Source organism: Crinia signifera, chromosome 1 (assembly GCF_055691185.1).
Source record: "Crinia signifera chromosome 1, ASM5569118v1, whole genome shotgun sequence".
Taxonomy (NCBI): Eukaryota; Metazoa; Chordata; class Amphibia; order Anura; family Myobatrachidae; genus Crinia; species Crinia signifera.
The window spans coordinates 68412691-68435809 of NC_139217.1; the positions used below are offsets into that span (position 1 = coordinate 68412691).

Consider the following 23119-nt stretch of genomic DNA (forward strand, 5'->3'; position numbering starts at 1 on the left):
AATAGTCATAAATGTCCTGGTCTCATGGGTGCAGAACAGGTGGGTGTGAGATAGTAGGGAGCACATTCAAATACACTGGAAGTATTGCTAAGCTGGCCCTGGTGCTCTCCCCCACAGCTCCCTGCTCACCATGAGGGGTAGACTTGTGAACAGTCCTGTGTTTTCTGAGCCATAGGGTATGATGGGCCTGGTCCAGGTGTTCTCATGACAAAGGTGATGAGAGGCAGCATAATGATCCTGAATTTTATGGTTGTAATGCAGTCCTTCTGTAGTAATGTTGGTGTGTTGTTTGCCTTCTGTTTTCCCTCGGTTTCAAGCCAGTATAATGCTTCTACTGATTTAAAACTGACCCAGTAAACCTCACCCTCCAGCAAAAGGAGGTAATCAAATCTAACAAATGTAAGGTCAGTAACACTATCCCTATAATGCAAAGTTCTTAACATAGTACAGATACAGAACCACAATAACAGTTTTTTTACAGTGTGACCCATGCAATGGAATCACTACTATGATATAAAAACACAGTTTAGCAAAATTACATAATATTATGTGTTTACTCTAGAACTTTTTTAGGGCAGGATGCTGACCACCAAGCCGGGCACATTCCTCCGCCCCCAAGAATACTCCTCATAGGGCCTATTGCTGAGTTGGGCACAATTTCATCTTTACTTACCCACCACATTACTGACTCCACCATATCCACCACATTACTGACTCCACCATACCCACCACTACACTATTGACCCCTTCATACCCACCACATTACTGACTCCACCATGCACACCATTACATTACTGACCCCTCCATACCCACCACATTACTGACTTCTCCATACCCACCACTACACTACTGACCCCTACATACCCACCACTACACTACTGACCCCTTCATACCCACCACATTACTGACTCCACCATACACACCACTACACTACTGACCCCTCCATACCCACCACTACACTACTGACCCCTTTATACCCACCACATTACTGACTCCACCATACCCACCACTACACTACTGACCCCTTCATACCCACCACATTACTGACTCCACCATACCCACCACTACATTACTGACCCCTCCATACCCACCACTACATTACTGACTTCTCCATACCCACCACTACACTACTGATTCCACCATACCCACTACTACACTACTGACCCCTCCATACCCACCACATTACTGACCCCACCATACCCACCACCACATTACTGACTCCTACATACCCACCACTACACTATTGACCCCTTCATACCCACCACATTACTTACTCCTCCATACCCACCACTACACTACTGACCCTTCCATACCCACCACATTACTGATACCCACCACTACACTACTGACCCCTTCATACCCACCACATTACTGACCCCTCTATACCTGCCACATTACTGCCTCTTCCATACCCGCCACTACTCTTCTGACCCCTCAATACTCCGACCCCCCTCTATATCCTACACTACAGACTTATCTAAAGGAGATGAGGGGTAAAGTGATGCCAGTCTCCCAGAGAAATTGTGGCCATGCTGGTAGACAGCTTCACATTAACAAGCAGAGGGGTTAGCCTGCTACCTGCACCTCGCAGAGTAAAATTGCGTAGCTCCTCTGCCTTCAGTCATACTGTGCAGCAACAGATTCTGCGGCAGTGCAAAATGAGAAATTTAAAAAAAAAAATGCCTGAAAGACAGGGGGAATGTGCCTTAGTGCCCCTTCCATCACTGCCAACATCTGATTATCACCCCCCTGCTTATGACATACAGCAACCCCCCCCCCCCCCCCCCACACACACACACACACACCTCCTTTTCACACATTTCTTCCCCTCCACACACACACAGTAAGCATACACCGTCTCTATAGGAGTTCACCATGGTGTCTCTGAGGCACGCCTCCATGGCAGAAGTTCCAAATGCAGCTCTGCCACAGAACAGCAGTAACTGAGTGTCTGTCTCCTCCTCTCTGGCAGAGTGCAGCGCACGGGAGTTGATGCCACACCCACGACCTCTGTCCTCTCCCAGTCCTGCTACACTGCAGTTCCCAGCTAGCGGCACCAGGAAGTGCCCGCACTAGCTGTAGCAGCGGCAGCTTCCGGGCAGAGTAGCTGACAGCAACTCTCAGCATAAGGAATCAGCGGCGTGTCAGTGCGGCAGGGGGCAGTGCACCGGATAAAGGGGCAGGGCGCATTCAAAAGTTTATAAAACGGGCAGGGCACGGTGCCATGCAAAACATGCTTAGCGTGAACACTATAATATCAGTACAAACAGCTGCGATAGTCTGCAGTAGTTAGGGTTACCTAATAAAATATCGGTACAAAGGTGCTCTGCTGGACTGAGAACTGGTGACACTGGGGACCATTGGGGTACACTGAAGTCAAGTTCTTGACATGACATGTGCCTGTAGCATTGCCCGTTATCCTGCTGCAAGTAGTTATTATAGGATTATAATGGGGTCATAAAGAGTTGTCAATACAAATTCTGGCCAGTATCAAAACATGAGATCCCGATTTAAGGAATTTATGAGGTGTAATAAAAAAAAAAATACATATGCTCGGCAACAGCAGAAGTCCTATTCCAGGCCTATGTATACATTGCACTACTTGAGCCCAAAATGAAGAAATTAAAAAGCCGTACTATAAAATCCGGAAAACCACTAATAGTGCATGAATTGAACCAGACACACTGTTTGAATCCATTAAAACTAAGCATAAGCTGTGGCCACCCTGGGAGAACCCATCGGCAGTTCCCAATCGTCATCATCCAACTTTTCCCAATCAACCCTTCATTTAGCTCTTGTATTCTGCACACATCAGTGGGAGAGAGAGTAATCTGATTAATGCACCGTACACATGGGTCGATGTCGTCTGTTTTTCTATTTGATTTTGCTTATACAGGTTGAGTATCCCTTATCCAAAATGCTCGGGACCAGAAGAATTTTGGATAATGGATTATTCCGTATTTTAGAATATTTTTATATGTCAATGATGTATCTTGCATTTATGTTGTACAATCACATCAAACACCTGATACACACAAGCCTATTTTATTTGTGCATAAAACAAGGTTTCAACACATTAAACAAAGTTTGTGTACAATCTCCAATACTGAATTTGAATGCCAAGCAATCCTTTTCTTGCACATACAGTGTGAATATATATATATATATATATATATGTGTATGTGTGTGTGTGTATATGTATGTGTGTGTATGTATATATGTATATATATATATATATATATATATATATATATATATATATATATATATATATATATATATATATATATATAGTGTGTATATATATATATATATATATATATATATATATATATATAGTGCTGTTACAGATGTCCCCAGTAGTGCTGTTACAGATGTCCCCAGTAGTGCCAGTTACATTATCATGTCCCCAGTAGTGCTTTTAGCAAGAAAAAGTTTTTTTTGTCTCACTTTCTGGAATGTATGGTTTTCAGAATAATTTGGATAACGGATATTTGGATATGGTATACTCAACCTGTATAAGCAAAATCAAATCGAATAAAATCAAATGCTTTATATTCGATCCCCATGCGTGGCCCCACACGACTGCAGGTAAAACTTTAGAGTCCAAATCGAATGCGTTTGCCTTGCCGTGCGATTCGATCCCGATCGAATCAGGATTGGATAGCAAGGCGATCGCCCCGTATGTACGCCCCTTTATGGGTATTCTGCTGTATCTGATTGTAACAAATACAATGGTGTGAACTCCCATTATCCACCACAGGGTGTGCAGTGTAGGGTTACTGGTTCATGGCATTGTATTGCTGTTTGTGTTAGGAGAATTGTTGTGTGAAAATGTAGTCTTAAGTTGCTAACCCTAGAGAAAACATGATACCCAAATTTGGCAAAAGTTACAAAGTGCGTAGTTCTACAGTTGTGTGTTTGTGTTGTCCTCAGCTACTAAGAATGACCATTGCCAAGCAGAGGGTTGGAGATGAGGAGGTGGGCGCTCGCCATTTTGCACCCCACGAACGTGAAGACCTTGTGCTGCAGTTGGAGAAAGCAAGGGAGCAGGTATTTTGGGATAGGGATCCATAGTTTTAAAAACAAATATTTAAACCTGCTTTGCTATATCAGATTTGATTTAACTTGTGTCACAAGTAAGAATCCTTATCATGCAATACTTTAGCAATAGACTGACATTCAGGTGCCTCCCCAACCAGCACACACCTCTGCATCCTTGTGTGAGCCGCTAGTGTTTGTGGCAAGAACTTGGCTCTTATTGGCCAAAATTAATTCTCTAGAATATTTCTTTTTCAGATTGAAAGTTTGGAGCATGACCTTAAGGCCTCACTGGACGAGCTCGATGACGTGAAGCAGGAACGCTCGTTCTACCAGGATAAAACGGAGAGACTGAACCAGGAACTTAACCATGTTCTGGGTGGTGACGAGAAGAGAATCATAGACATCGATGCTCTGTGCATGGAGAACAGGTGGGTCTTAGATCTTCACAATGATCCTGGAGTCCCAGAACTGTATAAGTAAATGGCTGCGTTGCAGACAGACGAGTATCTATCAGTGTTGAGGCAGCCACGATGAGATGAAAACTCGAGGCTACAATCATATGGCTGACCATATGCTCAATTAATTTCAGCATATGTTTGTGGGAGTTAATGTTGTCGCAGGCAATGGGCTGTTAAGCCACATAGAACTTTTCTGTTTTGTTGTTCATTCTTCCCATTTTGTAATTGCACAATTATCTATGTTTTAATGAAGTGCTGGTAGTCACGGTTCTTTTTATACATTTTATTAAGGTACAGTCATTTTATTTGCATTTAGTGTAGTCGCACATAATTTTAATGGCTCTTCTATTGGTAACCATATAAAATTAAATACTTCTCCTGTTTTGTCTTAACTGGGGGACACTGGTTACTTGTGGGATTAGATGAGAGGCTGAGGAGTAGGCACTACATGATCGAGTGATGCTGGAATACCCTATTCTCATATAAAGCCTTCCCACCTCCACATGAAACCTAGTTTTCTATTTAGTACCTATGGTGTAGGCATTAAGCTATTGGGGGGATTTTTTCAATTACGTCTAGTTCTTCGGTTTTAGGTAAGCCCCAAGCCATTTGTAAAGGCTTCTCTGAGTACTGTGGCTCCCTATTGCTATATCTAGGTATAGGGCATGGAACCCCAACATACGCCAGAAAGCCCAGAGCAGCACACCAGTGCTGGAATTTTCCTCTGGTGCCACCGCCCCTCTGGTAGGGTTAGAAGTGCAGTGCAGTATCCAGGTCTCCCCACGTACTGTGTTTTTCATTATGAAATGGCTCCATCTTAGTTGCAGTGACTGCTCAAGGTATCTGGCTGGCTGGCTCAAAAGTACTTTATATTTCTCAGTGGTGACAGACTCCACGTCTGTTTTGGGAGTTATTACAGCTTATATGGTCTTTATTTATTATAAAGAAGGAGCATAGAGAGAAGCTGCTCCTTTATTGCTTTTGAATTAGCCACTGCAGTAGATACTACTGTTTAATGTGGGGTAATGAATTTAGAGATGTATTTTCTGTTCTTTTACCTGCTCTCCCCATTAAGTTATTGCTCATTTACGTCTGATAAAATATATATTTCTTCTGCACCATCTCTATTGCCTTTAGTCTGTATGTATATTCCTCTCATCTATGTGCTGGTGCTGTAGGTATAACTGTAAACAGGCATAAACCTCTCATAGGCTACTTGGGTTTTGCGTTATGTTAGTTTTGACACGCTTCCTGGTGACAACTCAGGCTGGGGAGCTGTTACCCTCGTACTTTTGTTTCAAGGCCTTTGGTCCAGTGTGGAATATTCCCTATCTCTCAATGTTCTCTAAATGAAGATGGCCTTCAGTGTTTAGGCTCAGGGGGTTCTTCTTGGTCAGACCTCCACTGGACAATGACACCTCCTTGGCATAAATCAGTTGTTGGGGTAGAATCAGGAGTTGTCATGTCATATTGGAAACCTCTCACTCTACCAGTTGGGCAGAGAGATTTGTTCAGTCATCTCAAACACTTTCACAGGGTTCACCTGGAGTAGTGAAAGCTCCATCCGGAGAGGTTTGCACATTGTGGAATGCTGCAACTCTGTGGACATCGACCTAATTGCCTCTAGTTTATGGTGCAAGGTCCAGGAATACTCTTTGGCCTTGATGTATGCTCTGGCAGCTACATGATTCTTTCACCTGTTTTATCAGTTTCTCATGTTGCCACTGATTCTCCAGCAGGAGGGGGTGCTCATGTTGTTCTTGTCACCCCATATTGACCCCAGAAGGCATGGCAGTTCAACCTGTTATCCGTAGTGTTGTATCCTCCTTGATATCTACATCTCAGGAACGATTTCCTCACGCAAGGACTATTTATACATCTGGATTTGCCTTTCGGATGAGGCCAGGGTTTTATGATGTGAAGGTTCTCTCAATAGGCAAAGGTCCATACCATGATCAAGGCTCATGGCGGCTATCTACTATAGGGTTTGGTTTGGATATTTTGGTTGGAGTGAACACTGGGGAGTTACTGTACGTCTACTTTGTTCTGCTTGTCTTGTTTCCTTCTTGAAAATTAATGTAGACTTTAGCCTTTCTTCCAAATTTACAGTGATAGGTTTTTGACTTGTCTGTCCTATTCCAAAGGCATTTAGATTTGCTGCTAGTTGTTTAGAATATCATGCAGGGGATAGTTTACATTGTCGCCTAATGTTCTACCTTTTCTTGGACCTAAATACGATCTTAGAAGTCTGCAGTTGGTCGTGTTTGAACCTCTAAAGTCAGTAGATTGGTGGTACTTTATATATGAATCTGATCTACCATCAAACATCAGATACATTGCTATTATTGACTTAGTCAGATGGCTTCTTCACTCATCACAAATGTTATAATGGCACATTTGTATACATGAGATGACTTCAGGACACCTGCCCTAGCTATTGTCCCGCTGCTAGTCAGTGCCAGAAGCTCTGCCTGCTGGAACCCATAATTCTTATATCCTTCATTCACTCCAGAGCAATCATAAGAAGGTAATGCAGCCGTGTGTTAGAATGGGTCATATTAAAAAGTCTGGACTGCCTCGTTTTGCTGCCAAAATGCAAAAATAGGGACTTTTTAAAACAACCCATTGCCAACATTGGACTCTACCTGGAATAGCGGTTACTTTCCTGGATCCTTTTGCACATTGTGCCCCAAGACCATCCCATCTACACAGACTGCACATCCATTTGGACCACTGCAATATAGAGAGGATTTCCTGACACCAAGCACCCTTTAAGAACTTCAACAATTCATCCAGAGTGTCAGGTCATTGGTAATTATTCCTGTGTCACAATACAGATTGTCTATGATGAACTTTACATTCTTTACAATGTTCAAAAGTCAATATCCAGAGATATCATCAGGGGTTACTCCTCAACAGACAGCGCAAAGAAATCTACCATACATCCCTTAGGGATCATGGGCGTCTCCTCTTCTCCGTAAATGACATGCAAATCGTAAGGGATCCCCAGGTACCCAGGAAGTTTTTTCACCAATATACTGGGTCCGGTGTTTTCCTCCCACGAATGATAAAAATACCCAAAATGAAGAGGAGAGGTATATAGTGTGATACCACCTTTTTTATTTTGTACAGCAAATTAAAATAGACAATTACGTCCCCCGAATCAAGTAGTGGAGTGGATTTTACCATAAAAGTTGGAGAACCAGGTAAAGGCTCTCATCAAAGCATGACAGTGGACCAAGAAAGATGACACAGCCCGGGCAGGTTCCACACACGTCCCGATGAGAGTTCCACTAGCACAACTTGTTCAGTCCCAACACAGCACCTCCTTAATATTTTTAATGTCTTCTTGAACCAGCTGAGCAAAGGTCTCGATGAAATTTCCCTTGATGTGGGAAGGATAAAAAACTGACCTCGGTTTAAACCTATCTATCGGGATTTCCTCGATGGTTTCCGTTTTATTCTGGAGGAAGAACTTTTTTATACAAAGCTTCCGCACAAATTTGTGGACATCAACGAAAGTATCAAATTTGTTGATATTCGACGTCGGGGCGTATTTTAGTCCCTTATTAAGAACTGAAAGTTCAAACGGAGATAAGGTATATGAACTCAGGTTGAAGATCTTTATTTGTTCATTGTCTTTATCATTTCCACGAGTAATAATTCTTTTTTTGGGCCTGTTTCTTCCATTTGTTCTCCTTTTTGTTGGGTTAACTTTCTTCTTATTTTTTTGTATCCCCGCTCTAGTACCCCGTCTAGTTTTTCTTGTGGGGATTCCTAGTGTTCTCTTTATGGTGGATCTCTGCCTGCGCCTAAAAAATGAACCCTATTAGTGTCTCGTTTTAGTGGGAGATACCTATTTGGATGTGCGTAGAGGGGAATGGTGATATCTATCTTGTCCATCTCTACCTCTATCATATCTCTCATTGTCTATAGGTTGGGATCTTCTGTCCTCCCTCCTATTTTCCACCCATCTATTTCGTTCCCTACCTTTGTGGGGATCTCTTGTTCTCCGATTTCTCCAGTTTTCAGGTTCATAATTTTGTAATTCCCCTTCCCTCCATCTGTTAGAAATAGTCCTTCTCTCCCTTAAAGGGCTTCTTATTCTTCTCGAGGTTGGTTCCCTCTGCCGGTAGGGTTCCCTCTTTCTATTCACTCTTTTAGGGAGTCTATTTGGGGGTTTAGGGGTCACTAGTTTTGGTTCCTCGTCAACCTCTTTGGATTCTCTTCTGTCTCTTAAGAACTTCCTGATTTTCCTGTCGATTAAGGCATTTTCAGTCTTTTTAAGGTTATCCATAATTCTGGTTTCTGCCTCCTTAAAGTCTTTATGGTCCAGAAAAGGTTGGACAAGGTCTTTCAATTTATTAATTTCGATCTCAAGTTTTTTCAATTCAACTTTCCGTTCCACTATTATTAACTCCATTAATCTAAAGGAGCAATCTTCTATGATTTTTTCCCAATTATCCTTAAAATCCTCGCTTGCACTCTCAAATGAAGCAGATTTATTAATTTTAAGGCCCTTAGGGATAATTTGGCAGGATAGGTACCTTTCCAACGTTACCATTTCCCACCAAATTTTTGTTTCTTTAGTTAGGACACGTTCTAAGTTTTTCATTACTGTGTCCAAACTGACATCCAAAATATCTATACGTTCCTCATTTTTGAACATTTTGAACCTCTCCTCTTCATTTTGGGTATTTTTATCATTCGTGGGAGGAAAACACTGGACCCAGTATGTTGGTGAAAAAACTTCCTGGGTACCTGGGGATCCCTTACGATTTGCATGTCATTTACGGAGAAGAGGAGATGCCCATGATCCCTAAGGGATGTATGGTAGATTTCTTAGCGCTGTCTGTTGAGGAGTAACCCCTGATGATATCTCTGGATATTGACTTTTGAACATTGTATATTTACCGACTAGGGAAAGTCGGCATATAGGGGGCCACACCTCTGGCTAGCCGCTGCCAATTCTTTGAGATTTGCGCAATTCTTTGTCTGTTGTTGAGAAATTCTTTTCTATTTTACATTCTTTACATCTAAGTACAGTCTGGTAAATACCCTTTAATCCAGTTGGCTAATAGTGGTTCTTTTTAATGAGCTCAAATTGTGTTGATGTTCATTAAATTGTTGACCTTTTATGACATCCCATCTTTGTAGACATCATTTGTTATGCTTTGAGCCCAGCTATTTTTTGGTTTATCTGACTAATATTGTGTAAGTCCCCTATGTGCCACCAGTAAAGCTCTTGCCCCTCACGGTATGGGCTCCCCAAGATGTCAGCAGCTGATCTCTTAAGTCATGTAAGTTTGGAAGTGGGGCCTCCATAGCTTGGACTTGTTGGTACTTGTTTCCTAGCACGGCGCCCATCGGGGTTGATCGCATGCCTTAAGTTAAGGTACTTAAGGCATGCGATGGACGCGATGGACCCGATTTTCTTTCATTTACAAGCTTATTTGCCGGTAAAAGTGAAAATCGCGTCCATCGCGGCCCTAATAAGGGGCCGCGATGCGATCAACGCGATTTTCCCATAGGGAACAATGTTAAATTGTTTTAAAACTGTAAATTGGGTTGATCGCGTCCGTCGCGGCCCATTATAATGGGCCGCGATGCGATCAACCCGATTTTACATAGGTGACAATGTGAAATGGGCCAATATGGCCCATTTCACATTGAATATGTTTAAAAAGTATGTTTAATGCCCCCCACCCCCCATTTTTAACGCCACCCCACTATTGACACCAACCCGAAGCGTGGCGAGCCCGCGAGGGGCGGCAGTACGCGTCCTCCAACCTTTTTATACCCCTACTATCCACGTCGGCGTGGAGAATAGAAAGTGTGGCGAGCGGACGCGGATACCTGTGAAGGCTGCGAGGGGACACGGGATACCTGTGAAGGTATCCGCGTCCCCTCGCGGGGTTTGCCACGCTTCAGGCTCGGTGGCTCGCTGCGCTCGCCACACTTTCTATTCTCAACTTCACGCCGAAGTGGATAGTAGGGGTATGAAAAGGTCGGAGGACGCGTACCGCCGCCCCTCGCGGGCTCGCTGCGCTCGCCACGCTTTGGGTTGGCGTCAATAGTGGGGTGGCATTAACAATGGGGGGGGGGGGGCGCATTTCAAACATAATTGGGATTTTGGGGGGTTTTTACATTGAAATCAATGTAAAATCGGGTCTCGAGGACCATTTTACATTGATTCCAATGTAAAAATCGGGTCGATCGCATCGCATGCGATTTGGTTGGCCATGCGATGCGATCGACGCGATTTTTCCGACCCGATGGATACAATGAAAATCGGTGGCGCCGTGCTAGGAAACAAGTATTGACTTGTTTTTCCATCAGATCCCACAGATGATTGGTCAGATTGTCATGTTCCTCGAACCATTCTTGAACAATGTTTGCAGTGAGGCTGGGTGCATTATCCTGAGTCCACTGCAATCAGGGAATACTTGGTCTGAAACAATGAATGGGTAGGTGGTACATGTCCTAGTAATAGAACAACGTATTGGCGACACACAATAAACTGCTCTGGCTAGAACATAGAGCTCCAGTGCTGTGCAGCAGCAGTACTACCTACCACTATTCAAAGTGGTAAGACATTTGTACACAATGGCAAAGTCTCCATCCAAGTGTCATTTGTTAGCATGAACCCTGCCTTCCCAAACAGGCAAACACTCATTGATCCGTCCAAACCTTCACTACCTACCAGTGCTAATAATGTACCATTTGGGGTAGATTGTATTGCCAGATAGGAAGTGTAAGCATCTGCTCTACATGTGGATCACTTCTCATGTTTCCCATAAGCCATGGAATTCCCAACCGTTGTACCATTACAAAGTAAAGACATGAATAGGATGCATTTGTTATACAGTCTTTTTGGCTGCCTATTGAGCGCTACTAGAACAGCCATAAAGAAGATGGAGGTGTCACTGATGCATTCATATTGCCCACAGTCTGCAGAGAGTCTTCCTGATCTTATTTACATCTCTCGCCCTCAGTAATCTTGTACGCCCAGATTGCTCTATCATATTCCTGTGTTCCTGTCCTACACAATGAGATTTCCCATTTTATTTTTCTCCAGGTATTTACAAGAGAGATTGAAACAACTGCAAGAGGAAGTTAATCTGCAGAAAAGTAACATTGTCAAATACAAGGTAAGAAAAACAAATACAAAACCGTTTTCTTCGTTTTTTCAGTTCACAGAGAAATGAAATGTTTCGCTCAGTAGCGGCTTCAAACTGATTTACATTCTACAGACTTGATTTACTGATTTTGTGCCACGCGTGTCCAATAAACTTGGGCTTATAAGTATGCGTAAAATTCTAATTATATACCTACTATTTGTTTTATTACTTACATGGGTTGGCTGGTTTAAATTACTTTAAGGGTTAACCCTTTGATATAAAGCCGCAACCAATCAGCACTTAACTGGCATTTTTCAGATGCCCCACCAAGAATGTACTGTCCCTTGCATCTATGTAATTGGTATAAGGCCATTAGGTCGACACATATATTTGGTTGACATGCATTGGGTCGACCACTGACGGTTGACATTGCTTAGATCTACACATAAACTAGGTCGACATGGTTGAAAGGTTGACACGAGCATTAGGTTGACAATCGCAAGGTCATTGAGTGATAAGATTATGGGGGAGATTCTCTAAATAAAAAATGCGGTAAAAACCCAGTTATCTGAGTTTTTACCGCATTTTGGGATGCTCTAAGCATCCCCGGCGGGGGGCATCGACAGAAAAATCTGGCTGCCCCATAGAAGCCTATGGGCTTCTAACGCGACCCTCAGCTGCCCTGCACCGACCCACCGCCGCCCTGCACCGACCCCCCCTCACCTGTGTCCGGGCAGCACAGAGCTGTGCTGCCCGGACCTGTGACCTCCTTCTCCCTGCACTATGATCCTCTTCCGGGTGCAGGGAGGAGGAGAGCCAGCACCCCGGCCACAGCAGCAGCACAGTGCCAGGTAAGGGAGGGAGGGGGGAGCCGATGGGACCCGCTGACTCACCGCAAAGGACAGCTCTTAACGGAAGAGCTGTCCTTTGCCATAATTATCGCATATGTGGTAGCCGGCGATAGGGGGCGGTAAGGGGACGTGGATGTTAGAGCATCCCCCCTATATATATCCTCTATAATAAATGTCCAATGCTGCTCCTCACTTATATGAGGGGAATTAAAGTGTTTGATGTGCCAGCTGCCACTAGATGGAGCAAAATTCAAGTGTTTGGGCATGCACTGCCGCCAGAGCTGACATTTCTGTTATGATGTTCCGTCATTTTAATTGGCTGGTTACAAGTTGGTAATGATTCTGCACGGTTATTTGTCACTGATTTTGTATTGTAGAATGCACTGGAGAGGAGAAAGAACTCAAAGACCAACAGCAAGTCAAACAGCAGCGCCCTGACCGGGGTGCTCTCAGCAAAGCAAGGTATCTACTGAGAAGTGACCCGCTTTCTAGATGCAGTGATAAAACATATATTTCTGTGTGACATTCTTACATTAGTACATAGCAACAGTAATATAATAGCCACAAAAGATTTGACTAAATAACCTATTTTCATAATTAATTTTTTTAAATGTATTCTATCATTATTGGATTCTAAGTGAAAGATAAGGAGCATTGACAATCCTGCCTTGTACCATTGTGCACTGCAAGCACCATGGAAGTGACTTATTGGCCATGGCCATTGCAGAGCTGTTGTGGTACCAGGTAAATCATGTATTTCTAAGCCCTGGATTACTTGAGTGATTGGGAAATATCCTAGTTCATTTCCTGTCTTGATTTAAGATGGTCCCTGGAAGTGGACAAGTAGCAAGGTAGTATGGAATGTACAGCCCAGCAATCCGTTCTCAATGGTGCCCATAGAATGGACGTTGCACTGGCAGGGACTGATGCGGATAGCCAAATATTCCCTCAACAGAAATGTGTCAGACGTCTGTATTTACCACAATTCGGTGTAAAATGTTATAGTGTAACAGATTCATTGTTACAGCACGTTTATAACTATTTTCCTAATTTCAATGCTCAAACTGAGGACAATAATACAATGTGCATCCACCATATTTCCCATTGAAAAAAATGCTGTTTTAACTTTAATTAGTCCTTTCTGAGATATTCGGAATCATGAAGCATTACCTGTTACCAGCTGTCTTTCTGTTCTGTATAGTTCAGGAGTTACTATCGGAGGACCACGGCTGCAGTCTGCCTGCAACTCCACAGTCCATCTCTGATCTGAAGTCTCTGGCTACAGCCCTGCTAGAAACTATTCATGAGAAAAACATGGTTATACAGCACCAAAGGCAGACTAACAAGTATGTGTGCTCCTTATAACAGCCCCCCCCCCCCCCCCCCCCGCATCACTGTCATTGCTGCTTTCAACTTGTGCTTACAGGATTACAGGACACAAGAATAGCCGAGATTTAGGTGTTTCATGGTTAGAATAACAAAACCAGACAAAGTATAGTCCCTGAGTGGCTCAGACAAGTCTACAAACCTATTCTCTGCCTGCACCCAATACACACAGGAAATGCAGGCTGCACATACGCAAAACATCGGTCCCCCCTTACGAATTTGCACAAGAGCAAGTCAACCAGAATAAGGCCCACAGTACAAGAGGCAAGGACAGTGGTGTATTACACAACTTTACTGTCACTCGTTCCGCTCATACAAAGCAGAGAAGCTGTAATGTTAATTACTGGTCAGGATAAACAAATGAGTTCTATGCTAGAAGTCATGAAGACGCATTGTACACACCAGTTATCCTGCTCCACTTCTCTGTGCTGTTTGGGGAACCGGTTTCTCCCACTATATAACTTTCAGTTCATCCCCCACTTACATCATCCCACTGCCGCTTCCAGCCATGTCCCCGCACACATACACAGGTGTGTTTCCTGTTGTGTGTGCTTTATTTGTTGCAAGTTTTTCTTTTTTTTTTTTTTATGGGTCACAACTTTTCTTCTGATGATGTCAGCCGCCCCGTCCCCGGCACCCACGTCACTGAGTGATTACCAAGGGCCAGCATTTTCATGAGAATGCCCATGAAATGCTGGGCGTTCCCATGGGCGCGACAACCTGCCACCCCCCCCCCCCCCCAACCCTTCCTGCCCACAGAGGTGGGTGCGAACACTCTGTTTATCATGGCTTTCTTGTCTCAAGCTGCTCTTGGCTTTAGGTATGGTTAGCCGGAATTACACCAAAACCAAATTTGATATTTGGCAAATGAGGTTACTATTCCTTCTCTGAGCAGTCATGGCTACTCTGAGAACTATTCAGAACTGGGGCATTTCATTGGAAATTGTTTGAAGTGACAGCCCCAGACCCTGACAGTAGTCAATAGGCGCCCTACTAACAACTGTGCAGCACAGCTGCCTGCCACCTCCTTTGTGGATGTATTTCAGGCATTTCCAGCAGTGGTCCTCAAGGCACGCTAACGGTCCAGGTTTTTAGTGATCGCACAGGTGACTCAATTAGTACTTCAGCTATATTGATTTGAAACCTGGATATCACTAAAACCTGCAGTGATAAATTTAGGGGGATATTCAATCACAGACGAGCATCTCCCGTCAGGGGGAGATGGCCGCTGGCCCCTATTCAGTGCTGTCTTACTCGACAGCATTGAGCAGGGGATCTCGCAGAAGGAGCCCGACTTCACAAGCAGTCGGACTCGTTCTGCCGGGAATTGCCGAACTCACGGCCACAGCTCGACTATTCCCGGCCACTTCTCGGGCCACTCCCCCCTCTCGCTCCGTGGCAGGCGGGACATTGAATCCCGCCTGCTTGTTCTCAGTCGAGCTGACCGAGAACGGGACTGGGTCACGAATGTGGAGCCAGCTCGACAGCCATGACCCGCAGATTGAATACCCCCCTAAGTGTGCCTTGAGGACCGAAGTTAGGAACGCCTGATGTATTTAATAAATCTATAGTACAGGGGTGTCAAACTCAAATTCATCAGGGGCCGCATCAGCAGTTTGGTCACCCTCAAAGGGCCGGTTGTATCTATAGGACTATGTGTCCACTCTTTATTATCATAAATTATTGTCCCTGCATTCAATTATTACTGTTTTTTGTAATAATGTAAGTAATAACTAGCAGGGAGATTGGCTGGGGGCCTGGGACAGGGCACAGTGACGTCAGATCGCCCAGCAGGTGACCTGGGCCTCTGGGTTCGCAGGACTCTCGCTAGAGTTCTTTACTGGTGGTGACAGTGGGACAGATAATGATAATGACCCTGGACACAGGCAGCCGCACTGCAGATTTGTGGGCTCAGGCTGCGGCTGTGTGCTGCTGGCCTGGCTCTCTGCCTGCCCGGCCACGGACTCTGGACTGGACAGACTGGTCTGGACAACAAGAGACAACACACCTGTGCCCACCCCACTGCCAAACTTACAGTAAATATACTGAACCAACTGATGCCACTGCTGCGCAGCGCGGCACCACAGGCAGGAGGCAGCTCACCACCAGGCCGGCGTCCAAGTCCGACAGGCAGCCGCAGCAGCATGCACGTCACGGTGTCACTGGCACTGCTGTCAGACGGGCGTGTGTCACACATGGCAGCGCTGTAGCCGCTGCCCGCAGGAGGAGCCGGGGAGGAGTCGGGCACGTCACACAGTGACACTAACAAGTCTGTGTCCACTGTCCTGCCTCCCTCCTCCTCCCAGCGAGCGCTGCGGCGGAGTGACTGTGTCACCCGGCTTCCTCACGTTGTTAGGTATGTCTCTCAGTCTTGAGTCGTCATGTGAGTGTCACTGAATGTGATGTGACACTCACACTGTGATGGCTTCCCGCAGTAATGTAATCGGCGCCAGGCGGGGGTGGGTGGCGGCGGCTGCGCGGGCCACGTGACGAGGTCTGGCGGGCCGGATTTGGCCCGCGGGCCTTGTGTTTGACACCCGTGCTATAGTACCTTTAGATTGGAGAGGCTGAGGTTACAGGGCTTCTCTATCATAGTTCCAATAAAATGGCCCAGATCCCATGCGACTGCTAGTGTGCGCCACAAGACTTTAAGTGACAGGCCCACGTCTGCTTAGCCACACCCATGATTACCTATTAGATAACGCCCACTTAAATCTACACAAGTGTGGCTCAGGCACATGCACAGGCATAAAACATTGGCCATTTTTTTTGCGATGTTGCCACCGCGTCCATCTATGCATCAGGCTATCGGGATGATAGATTGACAGTGTGTTGGTTGACATGACAACGGCCAACACATGGTTTTTGTGTTTTTACAAATGTTTTCAGAATCCTTGCTAGATTTGCTATTTACAAGGATATCTATTGGGAATAGTAGACTTGCCCAAAGCACGGCAAGCGAATCAAGCCCACAAGAATACACGTTTGCAGCGACAATGGTCACATAACCTGAAAGACACACGATTTAGCCTAATGTTAAAAAAAAAAGTCTTGACTATTTGTCATGTTTCCTTTTGACCTGGATGACCGTTTGTACCTGTTGACCACTTTTGTGTCAACCTTTTCACTGTCCGCTCAATTATACCACACCCTGCATCAGGCCCATGGTGTTACCTTTGGCCATGTTTTTGTCTGATGTAGTGTGTATCTTATGATTTCAATTACGTTTCTTTGCAATTTCAGTTTCAAAAAATATTATTCAGCTTCTAGTTAATTTGGATGAACTAGGCCTTTCATTACTGCAAGATGGATGCTGCAGGCATCCTGGAACCATTATAAGCAGCCACTCTGCAGGGGCACGTTGCCTAGCAACACTTTCTATTTAATTGCTTGAAATATGAATGCAATAAAAAAAATGTATGGTGTGATAGACAAAACCCAATTGTGATGAGACCTTTTCCCCGCTTGCTTCAGGATTCTAGGCAACAGAGTGGCCGAGTTGGAGAAGAAGCTACGGACATTGGAGGTATCTGGGCTATGGTGTCTCCCAGGTCAGTTCTATATATTTCTGTCACACATGGATTTTGTGGTTCTGTCAGCAATGAGTTTTGCATTATGTAGAAAACATTTAATCATTTCATCTCCACATATCTCCTATATTATGAAGGGGCCGATGCAGAACTGAAGTCCGTTTTGTGGACGCCTCCTGCTTGTTTCCTCACAGAACTGAGGGTTAGATGTCTGAAACGATGATAAGGGAGGAGAAGTGAGCCAGAAGAGGAGGCTCATGGCAACCAATCAGCACTGAAGTAACATATATAATTTGCAAAGTATCAAATTATACAGAGCTGCTGATTGGTTGCCATGGGCCACTTCTTCTCCTCTGGCTCACTTCTCCTCCCTTATCATAGCTTCATACATCTACCCCTGAGCCACTATGGCACTATATGCAGCTGATTCACATCTTGTATGTATAATGACACCGGTTGTCATAGGAATCTTCTGCATCAGTTGCATATGTAAGAGGTCACCTGTCCAATGGATGCAGACGTATTGTCCAGATCCATATTTTCCGAATGTAGACCATCAATTCTGTAGGAATTTGTGGCATACATGAGGTGTAGCATACATTGCGCCTCATACCTCTTGAATGCCTCTAGTTTTAGCATATATTTCTCCATATAGTCTTACGAATTCATAGACTGCATTCTCAGAAACTAGTTCAGACATTCTGCACTGTCTGTAGGACACACAGTAGGACACATGCTTGGTTCTTACTCACCTCTCTTCTTTCATAATTTAGTAGATATCCTGTCGGGGAGATTTTCTGATGTCATAATATAGCTTTACTATATTGTAACGTGTATGTTGGCATACAAAACCATAGGCACTGTGCCTGCTGGGATATTCCAGAAATAAAAAAAACTGGTAGTAAGCCCATGGTGACCGCCGTGACAGTCTGACTCTATCATTCTGCACTGTGGGTACTCCTGGGTCTGCTCTCTGAGGGCGAGATGTACTAAAGGGAAAATGCGGTAAAACCCCCGTTTTACCGCATTTTCCTATGTACTAAAACCCGTTTGCAGCGATATCGCAGGGCAGGGTATCGCCACCTTTGGGGGGCGATACCCTATAGAAGCCTATGGGCTTCTTTTCGCCGCCCGCCGCGTCGCCGCAACCCCGCCGCCTCGCCGACCCCCCCCTTTCCCCCCTCCCTTGGGCTTACCTTCTTGCAGGTCCTCCTGGACCCCGGAAGGTAAGCCCTTTCTCCCCCTAGCAACGCAGCCGGACGTCCTTCCGGCTGCAGGGGGGAGGAGGAAGCGCCGGGGACCGCTTGCTTAGCTGTCCCCGGCGTGAAAGCAGCAGAAGCCGGCTGGGAGGTGACGGAGACCCCCCGCAGACCACAGTACAGGTATCGCGGGGGGCCTCCGTCACCGCATCGCGATGCCAGCCGCATATGTTAGTACATATGCGGCGGCATCGCGGCGGGGGGGGGGGGGCGCGAAGGGCAGCGATGTATTTTACTACATCCCGCCCTCAATGTGTTAGAGAAGTCCTGCGGTTCATTATGGGGCAAGTCCAGAAATAGTGCACTGTGATTGTTCCTAAGTCTGCTCCCCCTGTATATCAGTGCTGTCCTGCAGACCATTCTTGTGCAAGCCCATAAACCGTGCACTGCTCCCCCTGTACAAGGGCGGATCCAGGAGAAAATGACAGGGGGGGGGAGGGGGGGTGGGGGTGGTTAGTGGTGCCAGTGTGCACGCTCAGAGAGCGGAGAGGAGGAGAGCAGAGAAAGGGTGGAAATGGGATTAAAAATAGGCCCTGGCCCTTAAAGTACACAGGCCCACCTTGCGTCAATAGTGACAAATGTAATTGTGTGCTCGCCGACGGCTTCGGAAAAGGGTGTGTGGTCTTGAGGTGTAGTGAGGTGTACCACACCATATACCACTTCCACAAATTATGCAACAAATAGTAGACCCCATTATACTTGCCCCTTACACATGATGCCGCACGGATTGAGTCAAAGTTCACATAATGCCACACCGATTGAGACAAAGCCACACACCATAATGTCCATTACGTATTATGCCGGATTCAGTATTGAATCCCGGCGGTCGGGATCCTGGCGTTCAGAATCCCGACAGCCGAAATGCCGACAAGGGGGGGGGACGTGGATCGCCCCCCCTTGCGGGCTCGCTGCGCTCGCCACGCAGCGGGCTCGGTACCTCGCTACGCTCGGCACGCTATTTTATTCTCCCTCCAGGGGTGTCGTGGACACCCCAGGAGGGAGAAAGTGTCGGCATTTCGGCGGTCGGGATTCCGGCGTCGGGATTCTGAACGCCGGGATCCTGACCGCCGGGATCTTAACTGCATCCCATTATGCCAAACACCGTACTGCCTATTACAAATTATGCTACATAAGTTCTGCTTACCTACATGCTCACACCACTATCCCCCATCACACCTGCCCCACACTGCCCCCCATCACACCAGTCCCACACTGCCCCCCTTCACACCAGCCTCTCACTGCCCCCCATCACACCACTAGGCCCATCACACCAGCCCCACACTGTCCTTATCGCACTAGCCCCACACTGTCCCCCATCACACCAGCCCCACACTGTTCCCATCACACCACTGTCCCCCATCACACCAGCCCCACACTGTCCCCCATCACACCAGCCCCACACTGCCCCCCATCACACCGGCCCCACACTGCCCCCCATCACACCAGCCCCACACTGTCCCCCTTCACACCAGCCCCTCACTGTCCCCCATCACACCACTATGCCCATCACACCAGCCCCACACTGTCCTTATCACACCAGCCCCACACTGTCCCCATCACACCAGCCCCACACTGTCCCCCATCACACCGGCCCCACACTGTCCCCCATCACACCGGCCCCACACTGTCCCCCATCACACCAACCCCGCACTGTCCCCCATCACACCAGCCCCACACTGTCCCCCATCATACCTGGTCCTTTCTGTGCCCCTGCCCCTTTCAGAACATATAATACAAGTACTGTGTACACAAACAATATATACTCAGCAGGGGGGAGGGGGGGCGTAAGTAAAAAAAAAGCAACTAAACGACAGGGGGGGGGGCACATGCCCGGGTGCCCCCCCTAAATCCAGCCATGCCCCTGTATATCAGTACTGCCCCCCATCCCCGTATTTTGGAGCTGTCCTGCAATGCATAGTAAAATAAACCTGTAGATGGTGCAGAGGATTTACTGCTCCTTTCAGGGCAAATGAGGCCAAATAGAACCCATTATTTTTGTTCTGCCAGCTACTATACAGCAAAGTAATAGTGACTTCTTTGAATCTAGTGACTGGTTCATTCTACATGACTATACAAGCTGTCCGGTAAGTTACCAGCAGACATACCATGGGCCAGATTCTCTAAGCTTCAAAAGTGATAAAATGGAGAGTGATAAACAGCCAGCCAATCAGCTCCTACCTGCCATGTCACAGACTGTGTTTGAAAAATGTCAGGTAGGAGCTGATTGGCTGTTTATCACTCTCCATTTTATCACTTTTGAAGCTTAGAGAATCTGGCCCCATGTCTTCTTAGTTTGGTACTGATGTATAGCAGACATTTATATGTACACGTATGACACTGATTTAGTAATAGGATCCAGGGACCACATTGTACCATTAGTTATTGGTAAGTTGTTGCCCATTGATGTTCTATGTCTGTGTCCGTCTGTGCTTGTAGTGTACTGTGTACAGCATGCGGCTGCCTTCCTGCAGCTTATAATCACTCTTCTCTTTCTCCCTTTCTGCTTCATGAAGGCCTCAGCTACAATGTCTCAGTGGGATTTGGGCGTAGGTTAATTGTCTTATGTGTATATATATATAATATGTGTCTATCTTTATTCTCCCGGAGGATGGCTGTATTACATACTGTATATCTACTAAACGGTTTTCTATAGAAACTACCTCCTTATGAATGTGTTTGGTTTACATCACCCTCCTTTCATTACTTTTCAACTTACAGCTTATTCTCTCTAGAGCAGACTTCTTATGGTATATGTACAAAGTGGATGATTTCCATTGATGGCATTTTTGGACGGAACCATCGTTGGCTATAAACCATTCTATCGCCAGCCACCGAAGGTTCCTACCATCGCTTACTTGCGCATGCGCAGAGGAACGGGGCGGGCGCTGGCGCCGGGAGATGTGCGATAGAACTTTACCAAGTCACGCTGAATAAGGTTTTCTTCTGTGCATGCCGCGCACGCACCAGCCGGCTCCTCCGTCCAGTCAAACTGTGTGACTTCACGGACGTCTCCCGGCCGAGCCAAGGATAGGTAAGGAGGAAGCTGCGCGCGCACCACCACCAGTATGCGCACGCGCACAACCAACTTACAGTCCCCAGTGATGTTGCGCCGCATTATATCATTCATCAATTCGCTAAGTTCAGAGTAAGTCAGAGACAGTCTAGGACTCAGAGTCGGACTTGGAGAGGGTGGTATATCCGGGCAGCTGGCCAGCAGGGTAAAAAAAATAATCACCATCCATCAATGGCATCAAACTATTCGACCCTCACCTATCGATGCCCAAAACATTGAGCACTAGGTCCCGACTATCGATGTTTTGGGAACATCGATAGTCGATGGCCATCCGCACAAAGTGGTGGCTTTAGCAAGCCACAGCTTCTTGTTGAGTCTGACCCAGTGCCAACCCTACATTTTTGGGCTCTACAAAGCTTGATACAACATCCAGCAAGTTCCAAATATCTGCGTCTTGCAGAACCCCCACCTTTAATAATAGGCTCCCAGACACCCCTCCTTTAATAATCACCTCACAGAACCCCTGCTAGACTAATAACCTCACAGCACTTCCCACTCTCTTCAGAACCCCCATTCTCCTATGCTTCTTCTTACCTTTCATTGCTCTCAGACTCCTTCTAGGATGGGCCCTCTCAGGCTCTGCTATTCCTGGTAATGTCACTAAGAGCAGTGTAGCAGGCTGTTGTGTATCAGTTTTAAACTACAAATCAATTTTCATGCGATTTACACAGTGCAAATGGAAGAGTTAGGCCCTTATTCTGGTTCACTCGCAAAGGCAAATTCCTAGTCAAATGGACAAAACCATGTGCACTGCAGATGGGGCAGATGTAACTTGTGCAGAGAGAATTAGATTTGGGTGGGGTTCTGCTTCAAAGTGAGATCTATATTGCAGTGTAAAAATAAAGCAGCCACTTTCACAGAGATGTTGGCAAAGGGTTAAAATAAAGTTGCTTCGTGGCCCCTCCCGCTTTTAGAGCCCTGAAGCTTAAGCAAAGTAAAGGCCCCCATACACTATGCGATTTTGGGCCGATTCCATGCGATTTCGGCACTTGGGCCGATAAATCGCGTGAAATCGTCCCAAAAATGCACGTGTTTGACATGTGATCCGATCCGATGCGCGGTCCCGTGCGCATCGGACCGGATCAGGAGGTCGGACGTTCAGCAGGTACAATCACGTCCGACCTCCTGCAGTGGGCTGGGGGGGGGGGGGGAATGAGTGCCCAGCGGGGGATGCCGGTGACAGTGGGGCGGGCGGCGGTGATAATCACCGTGCTCTCACTGTGCAGCTTGCTTGCAGCAGCGTCTCTGGGTGCAGCGGGGGATGCCGGTGACAGTGGGGTGGGCGGCGGTGATAATCCTCATGCTGTCACTCAGCGGGCGGGCAGCGGCGGCTATTACATCTTTAAAATAACATGTCAAATGACTATCCGCCTTCTGATTGGCTGAGATAGCTCACT

The 23119-nt window shown here is 46.2% G+C and overlaps 1 protein-coding gene across 4 annotated transcripts in view; it reads left to right on the top strand.

Moving 5' to 3' along the window:
* Positions 1–23119, top strand: part of CCDC149 (coiled-coil domain containing 149) — a 53774-nt gene that overhangs the window by 19664 nt on the left and 10991 nt on the right. For 2 of the 4 annotated variants that reach the window (XM_083160924.1, XM_083161004.1), the window contains exons 5-11: positions 3937–4053; positions 4300–4472; positions 11581–11653; positions 12852–12936; positions 13676–13820; positions 17335–17411; positions 21163–21195. In XM_083160924.1, coding sequence (XP_083017050.1) covers positions 3937–4053; positions 4300–4472; positions 11581–11653; positions 12852–12936; positions 13676–13820; positions 17335–17411; positions 21163–21195 — 703 coding nt within the window. The remainder of the gene's footprint in view (positions 1–3936; positions 4054–4299; positions 4473–11580; positions 11654–12851; positions 12937–13675; positions 13821–17334; positions 17412–21162; positions 21196–23119) is intronic. The other 2 variants (XM_083161084.1, XM_083161164.1) reach the window with 1 other exon arrangement.